Source organism: Paroedura picta, chromosome 3, assembly GCF_049243985.1.
Source record: "Paroedura picta isolate Pp20150507F chromosome 3, Ppicta_v3.0, whole genome shotgun sequence".
In the NCBI taxonomy this organism is placed as follows: Eukaryota; Metazoa; Chordata; class Lepidosauria; order Squamata; family Gekkonidae; genus Paroedura; species Paroedura picta.
Window position 1 is genome coordinate 168,564,162 of NC_135371.1, and position 11,471 is coordinate 168,575,632.

Sequence of the window (11,471 nt, forward strand, 5' to 3'; positions counted from 1 at the left end):
GTCTTCCCCATCCTATATTGGTGTATTTGGTTTTTCCTACCTAAATGCAGAACTTTACATTTGTCCCTATTGAACTTCATTTTATTCAGTTTAGCCCACTTCTCAAGCCTATCTAACCCCTCCAGTTTAGTATGGTCTGCAAATTTAATAAGTCCCCTCTAATCCCTCATCCAAATCATTTATAGATATGTTGAACAACACAGGCCCCAGGACAGATCCTTGGGGTACTCCACTTGTCACTCTTTTCCAAGAGGTTGCTGAACCATTAACAAGTACCCTCTGGGTACAATCTGTCAACCAGTTATTGATCCACCTGACAGAATTAGGATCCATACCACATTTTACCAACTTGTGAACAAAAATATCATGTGGAACCTTATCAAAAGCTTTACTGAAATCCAGATAAACCATGTATATGGCATTCCCCTGATCCAGCAAGGTAGTCACTTTCTCGAAAAAAGAGATAAGGTTGGTCTGACATGACTTGTTCTTGCGAAACCCATGCTGAGTCTTAGAAATCACAGCTCTCAGTTCCAGCTGCTCAAGGACCAAGTGTTTGATTATTTGTTCATCTGCAAGCACCATTTTGCTGCCTCTGATCATCCCCCCCTTCCATGTCTGAAGTTGTGGGGTTTATTTTTTAAATCACCACAATCACATCACAATGCTATTCCAGTACTGGAAAACCTTTCCTCTACACCCACCACCATGTGCCTTCTCTTGTCAACCCGATGTTCCAGGCAGCGAAGAGGAGGCACATGGCAGGGGTGGGTGTGGATGATTTAGTGTTGTAATGCAATTCTAGTATAGCAAGGCCCCTGCCTACCTACCACCACATGCCTCCTCTTTGCCAAGGGAAGGCTTGGGTCCGTGAAGAAGAGGTGTGTTGTGCAGGCAAGCCTCCTAGTTGACCTGTCCAGCTTGGTGTAGTGGAGTGCGGACTTCTAATCTGGTGAGCTGGACTTCTAAACTGGACTGGGAATAAGATCTGAATTTGGGTATGAGTTGTTCTGTGGCTTCCTCTACATTCTCCTGACATATCCAACACACATCCATAAGAGAACAGGACTTGCTTCTATACAATTTATTGAAGTGGAAAAATCCAAACTCCCATGGCAAGACCAGTGCTCCACTTTCTTCCTGTCTTACTCAGGATCCTCGAACTCAGAGGTTGCAGTATCTAGTCCAGCCACAAAGAACTCTTTCCCTGCAGTGATTCTTCCATTTTTCCCTGCAATTCAGAAAAAGAAAATACACAATCACATGACTATTCCTTTGATAGCTGCAGGTATAATGGGCCCCTATGGAAAAATTCAGAAAATCTCAATACAAGGCCCTGACTTACTTTTTCACTCATTTAGGATTGCACAAGTCAAGACCTGCAAGGACCTCATTTCTCCCTCCTCTGCTGGTTCCTCTTTCCCTACCCACAGCCTCTCCTTTATTCCTGCTTGCTTCTCTCCTTCCCACCCATCAATCAACCTATCTTTTTCTTCTTCATGTCTTCACCTCCCCACACACACACATTTCTACCTAGCTTCTACCTAGGAAAACTATGGTTCAATTGGACCTGCCCACTTACATGGTGGGGAATTGCCAAAGTCTTGAATTGGTATATCACCCTCTTCTGCATCCCTTTCCCCCACATAATTCCCTTTTTAACATCTTCTGGCAACATCCCATATTGTCTCCTCTTTCCTTCCCTCATTCTCTCCTTTTCAGCCATTCACCAACCTATTTATTATCTGCCTTCCATCTCCAATTCTATTAGTTAAAGTCTTCATTTATACCCTGCCTTTCTCACGTGAATCAAAGCAGCTTCTGTTTTGATCAGAACACGAGAATAGCTGCTGGATCAGATCTGTAGATCTGTAGGGTACAGAGGTCAAGGCCTTCATAAGAAGACCCTGCTGGATCAGACCATCTATGGTCCATCTAGTCCAACATCCTGTCTCATACAGTAGCCAACCCTTTGGAGGGCCAACACTAGGGCAGAGAGGCCAAGGCCTTCATAAGACCATAATAAGAGCTCTGCTGGATCAGACCAGTAATCCATCTAGTCCAGCCTCAAGTCTCATACAATGGCCAAGCAGTTCCTCTAGGCAGCCAACAACAGGGCATAGAGGCTGCGACCTTCCTCTGGTGTTGCATATTGCCTCTGTGATTCAGAGTGTATTACCTCTGAACCAAGAAATTTCCCAAAACCAATGGGGAACCAGGGAATTGTGACAGAAATGCAGGCCAATGTGGCTATACTAACACAACGAGTGTACAACTCAGGAATGCAACTCCATGTCATACCAGAGAATTGTCCAAGCCAAATCCAATAGGAATACTAGAACAAGCCCAACAAATGAAAGATCAGAGAATCTTTGCTGAAGTATGACCTGAGAAACTAAAGCACTGTCAAAAGTGAGAGTCCCCTGCAAATCGTAAATCTAATACAAACCTGCATGAACAAAGAACACAATGTTGCAAGATCAACACAACTAATTTCAAAGCACAAAGTTGAAGTCAAACCAACTTGGCAAACTGATCCTAAGCTCCAGGAAGACAGAGTCATGAACGATAGATAGATAGATAGATAGATAGATAGATAGATAGAGAGAGAGAGAGAGAGAGAGAGAGAGAATATAGAAGAAGAGGAAGAGGAAGAGGAAGAGGAAGAGGAAGAGGAAGAGGAAGAGGAAGAGGAAGAAGAAGAAGAAGAAGAAGAAGAAGAAGAAGAAGAAGAAGAAGAAGAAGAAGAAGAAGAAGAAGAAGAAGAAAGGGAGTTGGTTCTTATATGCCGCTTTTCCCTACCCGAAGGAGGCTCAAAGCGGCTTACAGACACCTTCCCTTTCCTCTCCCCACAAGAGACACCCTGTGGGGTGGGTGAGGCTGAAAGAGCCCTGATATCACTGCTCGGTCAGAACAGTTTTATCAGTGCCGTGGCGAGCCCAAGGTCACCCAGCTGGTTGCATGTGGGGGAGCGCAGAATCAAACCTGGCATGCCAGATTAGAAGTCCGCACTCCTAACCACTACACCAAACTAGAACCTTGAGAGCCTCCGAACACTGGCTCCTGATATTCCCAGTTACTGCCAAATATTTCTGGAATTTTTCAGGACCAATGTAATTTTTCACACATAAATTTGGACTGGATATATTCAAGTGTACATTCCAACTGTGGTTGAATCACAGAATACAAGATATGCAACAGAAATGGACTCACCAAGCATTCATCCCATTTGTACCAGAGGCAATTTTCTTGGCACATTCAATATCATCTGTGATGTCATCATCTGTGAAAGCTGCAAGAAGATTTTCCAGAAAACAAAAGAGCCTATTAGAGACTGCTGATAGATACAGAAATATAGTAGGTTGCATACAACAATATTCAATACACATTATAATTAATAGATTAACAGTATATCCTACTTCTTGAACACCCCTAAGTAAATTCATCAGAGATAATCATACTCTGAATTGTCTTTAAAATCTGGCCCCTAGGACATAATATTTATTAATAAATTTGCAGAAGAATCCTCAATACTCAACAAATTCTTCCAATGGCCTTCCTGAACCTGCCCACTTCAGCCCAACCACGGGACCTCCATTTTGGAGGGGTTGAGTTTCAGGTAAGTCTTCCTAATCCATCCAGCCACTGCCTCCAAACAACTGGTAAATATTTCTAGGGGAATATCCAGCTGGCCATCCATCAGGAGACAGAGTTGTGTGTCATCCACATACAGATGGCACCCCACCCCATATCTCAGCCCAAGATATTTTCTTGTAATATTCTAACGTTAAACCATCTGGGCCAGGAGCCTTTCCAGATTTCAGAGATCTTATTCCATCATTGGCCTGTTGAACAGTTATTTTTGTTGTTCTCTGCAAATTCCTTCAATGGGACGTCAGCTTAAAAAAAACAATTCAAAGAGGCTTTATCATGTGCTTAGACTTTATTTCGTCTTTAAAATAAAAATCAATGAAACGTTGCTGAATATCTTTTTCTTTCTAAGCTCAACTTACCTTTGAGTACAGCACAAACCATTTTAAGGATTAGAATGGCCTGGAGGGCCACGTTTCCTCCCCCTCTCGAGCTCTGAAGAGTTGTGTGCACACAAGGGTGAGTTGGTCTTGGCAAACCTCATGATATTTATCCATGTGACTGTGTTGATGGGTACACCTTGGGCTAGAAATTGCTCCAGGTGAATGCGTCATTTACTCCTGTGGATATTTCCCAGAACTTACTTACCAAACAGGCAAAGAGAAATAACATGGAGAATTCATTGTATTGTTACTAGCTGTTCAGCATCTTTTATAGTAACAACACTAGGGAACCATTAAATGGATTCATGTCATTAAGGTATCTGTAACCCCTAATTTTGAATGAATTGCCATCTTTTATGTCTGGGAATTTTATGGGTTGTTGTTTTATTCCTTTAATAGAAATAAAGCCCATTTGTGAAAATGGGCAGTGTAGGGGCGTTGGGTGCAGTCCTCTCCCAGCGCATAGGCAGGGGGAGGCGGTTTCGTGGTGGCTGGGGGATGGGCGGGACATTGGCGGGAAGTGGTGTGGGTTGGGCTGGGGGGCGGCACGGGTGACAGGGTCGCTTGGCCCTGGAGTGACACTTGGAGGGCCCAATCAGGAGCCGCGAAGCGACTCCTGATTGGGCCCTCCGAGTTTTTATCACAGACAGGGCCCGCCCATTCTCCTCCCCTTTAGCCCTTACTGCTTCATTTTATCCGCTCCGCAGGAGCGGTTAAAGATTGTAAACCGCCGCAAGTCTTTGAGAGCGGCAGTATATGCATTAAAATACAGATAAATAAATTAATAAATTACTGCACCATTGACAATGGTTCCAATGTAGAATGGAAGGTCATAGAATTTTTTTTTAAAGACAGAGAATACTGATGTGATGGGTGCTGAAACCCTTAGCAACATGCCTGATCTTAGAACGTAGACACCATCGTGGGAGAGCACAGGCTGGGATCATGGCTGGAGAAGAAGTTGGGAAATGGAGAGAAGTTGTGAACAGGAGATACCCAATGGAAGACCATGTGGGAGAGGAGAATGAGAAAGGGTAGGACTTGAGCCGTCCTTCAAAAACACCACGGACATGCTTGGGGAATTTCACAGACCTTTAGGTAGTTAGGCCGATAGCGACATGTTACTTACCGCTGCAGTCAGTTTTGCATCCAAAATTCGGTTCCTGTGACCCCGTGGAGCACCACAAACGGCTGTTTATCTGGAAAATGCCATAGTTCCTGCTACCATCCGGCTTGGGTTCCCCCACGACATCTGTCTTGTAGTAGCTTTCATAATAAGCTAAGCAAACCCCTGGAAGAAACCGAGCAGGAAATGGATTTAAAGAAGGAGAATGTGGCGTGGAAAAAGCATTCCACTTTGACAAACAATTTTTAATTGGTCTAATAATCTAAAATATAAAAGGGAGGAACCCGTAAAGACTTGTGGGGAAGTTACTTCATTTCCCCCTATATCCCTCTGCCCACATTAATTCTTCCCTCCCTCCTGCTTGCAGCTCCCTGCTTATTTCTCTCTTTCCCATTAATCTTTTATCTGCCCCACTCCCACCTTCCGATTCATTTGTTTTGTTTTATTTTATAGAATCTTAGAATCGTAGTGTCGGGAGGAATCTCCAGAGTCATCTAGTGCAGGGGTAGTCAACCTGTGGTCCTCCAGATGTTCATGGACTACAATTCCCACGAGCCCCTGCCAGATTTACTCATCCACTCAACCACACAACTTTATATACGTCCAACGTATATCTCTACTGGAAACTCATTATGAATCTTCGTAATGTACTTTTTTTTAACCATCTCTGTTGAATAGCATTTTAAGTTCCCCATTTTTAGGAGAACTTACTGCTTTATAATGTTTTGTAACAATTATACTGATGTTCAGAGTTTTTAAGTGTCTTTGTACTTGGCTTGGAGCCATCCTCATCCATGGTTCCTCTATATATTTGTGAAACAGCCTGGGGGGTGGAATGTGTCCGGCTGTCCAAGCTGGAATAGGGCTAATCAGGGTGCAGCCAGCTTTGGCCCTGCCCCAGCTTTGGCCCTGCCCCTGCAGCTCCCACCCTCCATCCCTAGACTCTAGCTTCTTTGCTCTCAGATGCGCCTCAGTGTCTGGAGCCAGCGGCAGGTAAGGGCACTGGGCAAAGGGTTGTGGTGGAGGGCTTGCTAAGGAGGGCCTCCTGTGCTGCTAGGCTGGGCCTGCTAACGAAGACCTCCCAGCCTGCTAGGCAGGGCCTGCTAAGGAGCTCTGTCTCGGGCCTGCTAACGAGCTGCCCAGACCCCACCCACCCCACTTGATCTGGCTGCAAGCTGCAGACCAAAGCCACTTTAAGCTGCCTGGCCAGGGGCCAGGTGAGGGGACCCTTTCAAGGCCCGTTCTTAGGAACAGGCTTTGAAGCTAGTATAGCAATAAATCCAAAACCTACAACAATGCCAGTGTTACTTCCTTCCTGCTTCAGCCCTCCTGGCCCTGGCCCTGCCCCCGTCCACCATTCAGGAGCGCTGCTTCCAGCCCATGCTTTCCGTGCATGTCCAGACAGGAAGAGGCTGCGGTTAGAGATAAGATCGCTTTTTATAGCCAACAGGTAGAATTTTTCTAGCTTGGATAATTCCATTCGACCAGCCCTCTTTTGCATGCATCAAGTTACAAGAAGAAGAAGAAGAGTTGGGTTTTATACCCTGCTGTTCACTACTCCAAGGAGTCTCAAAGCAGCTCACAATTGCCTCCCCGTCCTCTCCCCAAAACAGATACCCGGTGAGGTAGTTGAGGCTGACAGAGGTCAGAAAGGACTATTCTGTAAGAACAGCTGTAACAAGATTGTGACTAACCCAAGGTCACCCTACTGACTGCACATGAAAGGTGGGGAATCAAACCTGGCTTGCCAGATTGGAGGCCACTGCTCTTAACCACTACACCACGCTGGCTAAGAAGAAGAGGTGGTTTGGCCGTGACTTCCTCTACAGAGCCTTGTTCGGCGGTTTGCCATCCAAGTCCTGGCCCAGCTTACCTTCTGAGATCTGAAACGATCAGACTTTGCCCGCCTGCCTTCCCTCCAAATATGTATTTACATGCAGCGGAACTGTAGCAGAGCACAGGAAATTTTAAGGGAGAAAAAGGAGACTCACAGTCCTTTACGCTGCGTCCTCCAAATGTGTCCAGACCCGCTGCTTTCAGAGTCCTAGCTAGTTCACATCTCCAGAAATGTTTGGCTTCAGTGACTGAGAGAAGTAAGAAGAAGAGGGCTACCAAGCCCTGATCCCTCATGTCTGCAGCTCTTCCAAGGAGGAAAGGTGATTTCAACCCAGTCTCCTATGGCTTTTGTACCTCTGCAGTGGGGATGATCCTGGCATGCTACAAAGGAGCAGGAAGCAGCTTGATTTCCTTGTGGGCATTTCAGGTACTCATTTCACAGTCCGTCTCTGCTTTATGGGCAAGGAGGGAGCCTCAATTAAAAGTAGCCCTTCGACTGAAAATGCATTATTTAACCTAGGATCCCGTTTTGGTTGACTCTTTATGACTGACTCTTTTTTTAGGATGTTTATGGTTCTATACTAGCCTGGAGAGGAAACAAGAATAATAGAATCATAGAGTTGGAAGGGGCCATACAGGCCATCTAGTCCAACCCCCTGCTCAATGCAGGATCAGCCCAACTGAGAAGGGATTTAAAAGTATTTAAAAGGGTGCCATATAGAGTAGCGATCCCCAACCTGTGGGCCGTGGACCACATGTGGTCCTTCAATTAATTGGAGGTGGGCCCCGAAGGATGCCTTCTCTCCCCCCCCCCCCGGCCCTTTACTTCATCCCCCCCAGCCCTTTACAACACCCTTCATTGTTGTGGCGTGTCTGTATCTTATTTTGAAGGGATGTTTAAACATTACCATAGCAATCAGAGAGCGCTAGGGCAGTGGTTGAGAGTAGAGGAGTAAACTACCCCCCCCCCCACCGGGCCTCAGTAAAAGGCGTTGAGTGGTCCCCGGCGTTGAGTGGTCCCCGGTGATAAAAAGGTTGGGGACCACTGATATAGAGGATGGAGTTGTTCTCTCTTGCCTTGGAGGGACGGACCAGAACCAAGGGGATGAAATTAATGCAAAAGAAATTCCGTCTAAACCTCCGGAAGAAGTTCCTGACAGAGCGGTTTCTCAGTAGAACAGGCTTCCTCGGGAGGTGGTGGGTTCTGCATCTTTGGAGATTTTTAAAGAGAGGCTGGAGAGCCATCTGACGGAGGGGCTGATTCTGTGAAGGTTCAAGGGGATGGCAGATTACAATGTCAGCAATAGGGTTATAGGTGTCCTGCATAGTGCACAGTGCAGGGGTTTGAACTAGATGACCCAGGAAGTCCCTTCCAACTCTATGATTCTAAGTTAAACTTTATATTACTGATAATGTCAGCAATATGCATAAGAATAGAGCCTCTTGTGGCGCAGAGTGGTAAGGCAGCTGTCTGTAAGCTTTGCCCATGAGGCTGGGAGTTCAATCCCAGCAGCCGGCTCAAGGTTGACTCAGCCTTCCATCCTTCCGAGGTCGGTAAAATGAGTACCCAGCTTGTTGGGGGGTAAACGGTAATGACTGGGGAAGGCACTGGCAAACCACCCCGTATTGAGTCTGCCATGAAAACGCTGGAGGGCGTCACCCCAAGGGTCAGATATGACTCGGTGCTTGCACAGGGGATACCTTTACCTTTTATGCATAAGAATGATCAACCTGTTTCTGGGTACAATTCAAAGTGTGAGTGTTGACCTTTAAAGCCCTATAGGTTAGGGGACCAAGATATCTGAAAGATGACATACTCCCTTATGAACCAACCTGACCAGACTGGTCATCTGCAGAGGCCCTGCTGTGTGTGCCCCCACCCTCTGAAAACAGGTGCAGCAACCAAGGACAGGGCCTTCTTGGTCATGGCACCAAAACCCGGGTCCCTTCTCCCAATGGAGACTTGTCTGTCCCCTTCTGTTCCAGTTTTCTGCCAGTGGATGAAGACTTTTTGGTTTCACTTGGTGTTCTTCAGTGAGCCCTTCTTCCTGTCCAGTGTTTTGTTACATTTTTGTATGTTTTAGCTCTGATTTAATATTTTAAGATGTGATTTTATTACACACTTTTTAATCATCATAGTCATCGTTATTAATATGTTTATAGATTGTCCCTCTAACAAGCAGGCTCAGGGCAGTTTACAAAATGGCTAAATCGTGCATAGTTAAAATTTAAAACGTCCTACAATTAAAACTCCCATCCCCAACCTCCTCCCACCCCACTCACTCAAGCCTTGAGCAGCTGAGATCAGCAACCTGCCAGGTTAATATTTCACCCTCCTCCTTTTCTTCTACTTAATTGACAATTAAGAGCACTGGTCGCAAGTCGTAGAATATACCTCTGTGGAACGCTGTGTAAGCCTAATGATAACACAGTATTCTTAAACTTGGCCTTTGTTTTCAGCTATAAATTAGAAACGGAACCTCACGGGGCTGGTTGCTCATCAGGCCTCATTTTAGTTTCACTTTAATAGGCTAAGACTTGCACAGATCAAATTCAGTTATTTCTTTTCTTTCTTTTTTTTACAAAACAGATGAGCAGTTCTCTTTAGGTATTTGTTTTAGTTCTAGCTATTGAAGAAGTTTTCGAAACTTGTCAATTACGGGAGACTTGTTTAAGCTATGATCTGTATTACATTCATATATGCTTAATTAAGCATTACCAGCATTTTGTTGTTTTAAGTTGCACTCAGTATACGGAAATTTTTAACATCTATGAACTGTGTCATTTGTTATAGCCTGAATTCCATTTGAATTATACAGCTTTTATCTTCTTGTACACACGGAAACCTCTTATGTTTACCATTTCATGTGCTCCTTTTTTAACACTGAGTAACGTCCTATAGAGCAGTGGTCCCCAACCTTTATTAGGCTGGGGACCGGCAGGGCATTGGGTCGCGCCCGCAGGGACCGCGCCCGCGGGCCGCACCCACGGATCGGGCCACGCCCGCGGATCGGGCCGAGCGGGCGCGGCCTGCACGGGCGCGGCCCGGCCCTGATTCCCTGCCCGCCCTCCCGCGGTAAGTAGCTTCCCGGGCCGCAAGCTTGCGGCCTGGGAAGTTTTTACTGCGGGGGGGGGCGGGGAGAGGGAGCCGCGGCCCGGCGCCATGGCCTTTGCGGCCCGGCGCCGGGCCGCGGCCCGCAGGTTGGGGACCACTGCTATAGAGCAGTGGTCCCCAACCTGCGGGCCGCGGCCCGGTGCCGGGCCGCGAAGGCCATGGCGCCGGGCCGCAGCTCCCACTCCCCACCCCCCCCTCCGCAGTAAAAAACTTCCCAGGCCGCAAGCTTGCGGCCCGGGAAGCTTCTTACTGCGGGAGGGCGGGGAGAGGGAATCGGGGCCGGGCCACGCCCGCGGGGACGCGGCCCGCGGGCGCAGCCCGATGTGCGGGCGCGGCCCGCGGGCGCAGCCCGATGTGCGGGCGCGGCCCGCGGGCGCAGCCCGATGTGCGGGCGCGGCTCGCGGGCGCGGCCCAATGTAGGGAGGCGGCCTGCGGGCGCGGCCCGTTGTGCGGGCACGGTCCGTTGTGCGTGGGCGCGGCCCGCGGGCGCGGCCGATGCGTGGGCGTGGCCCGTGCGGGCCGCGGGCCGCGCCCCAATGCCCTGCCGGTCCCCAACCTCAGAAAGGTTGGGGACCACTGCTATAGAGCCTCTTGTGGCGCAGAGTGGTAAGGCAGCAGACATGCAGTCTGAAAGCTCTGCCCATGAGGCTGGGAGTTCAATCCCAGCAGCCGGCTCAAGGTTGACTCAGCCTTCCATCCTTCCGAGGTCGGTAAAATGAGGACCCAGCTTGCTGGGGGGTAAACGGTAATGACTGGGGAAGGCACTGGCAAACCACCCCGTATTGAGTCTGCCATGAAAACGCTAGAGGGCGTCACCCCAAGGGTCAGGCCTGACTCGGTGCTTGAACAGGGGATACCTTTACCTTTACCATAACATCCTTTCACATAACACTTCCGGTGACATGGCACTTCCAAGGCGGAAGGGAGGCATAGCCAGCTGATGTCACTTCCAGTGTGCCTTGAAGTCTGAAAATGTTCTCAGGTGTGCCTCCATAGTCAAATGGTTGGTGTGTTGGGTGATCGTTAGTTTCTTTTCTGTTTTTTGCCTGTGCATCTTGCTTTGGAGACATGGATTGCAAACCGATGAATTTATATTCTGAAAATTATTCTAATACACCCTACTATCTTTGAATAAAGTCTGTTATTTTTTTTCTGAATACTCGTTCTGGGACCCCATGGGATGCATGAATGGACCTCTTGATACTTGGCTATGAGATATTCTAGATTCAAATGGGTAGCTGTGTTGGTCTGAAGTAGCACAATGAAGTCAGAGCCCAATCGCACCTTTAAGACCAGCAAAGATTTATTCAGGGTGTGAGCTTTCGAGTGCAGGCACTCTTCTTCATCTGACGAAGATTGC

General features: G+C 47.5%; 1 protein-coding gene and 1 long non-coding RNA gene across 4 annotated transcripts in view; one reads left to right on the forward strand and one right to left on the reverse strand.

The window, feature by feature from the left end:
- Positions 1 to 1,069: 1,069 nt before the first annotated feature.
- LOC143833488 (lysozyme C, milk isozyme-like) lies at positions 1,070 to 7,369 on the reverse strand. Of its 2 annotated transcripts, XM_077329359.1 has the most exons (4): positions 7,152 to 7,369; positions 5,164 to 5,325; positions 3,214 to 3,292; positions 1,070 to 1,231 (listed from the first exon to the last, which is right to left on the reverse strand). In XM_077329359.1, exons 1-4 carry the CDS (start codon positions 7,288 to 7,290, stop codon positions 1,165 to 1,167), a joined length of 447 nt encoding a protein of 148 aa, XP_077185474.1. In that variant the 5' UTR covers positions 7,291 to 7,369; the 3' UTR covers positions 1,070 to 1,164. The 2 variants fall into 2 exon arrangements, 1 of the variants encoding a protein (XP_077185474.1); XR_013229649.1 differs by lacking the exons at positions 5,164 to 5,325; positions 7,152 to 7,369 and adding an exon at positions 4,014 to 4,159 and having other exon boundaries at positions 1,173 to 1,231.
- The window catches only part of LOC143833492 (uncharacterized), a 45,547-nt gene continuing 40,598 nt past the window's right edge, over positions 6,523 to 11,471 (forward strand). For both annotated transcript variants that reach the window (XR_013229650.1, XR_013229651.1), the window contains exon 1: positions 6,523 to 7,423. This is a non-coding gene — a long non-coding RNA (uncharacterized LOC143833492). The remainder of the gene's footprint in view (positions 7,424 to 11,471) is intronic.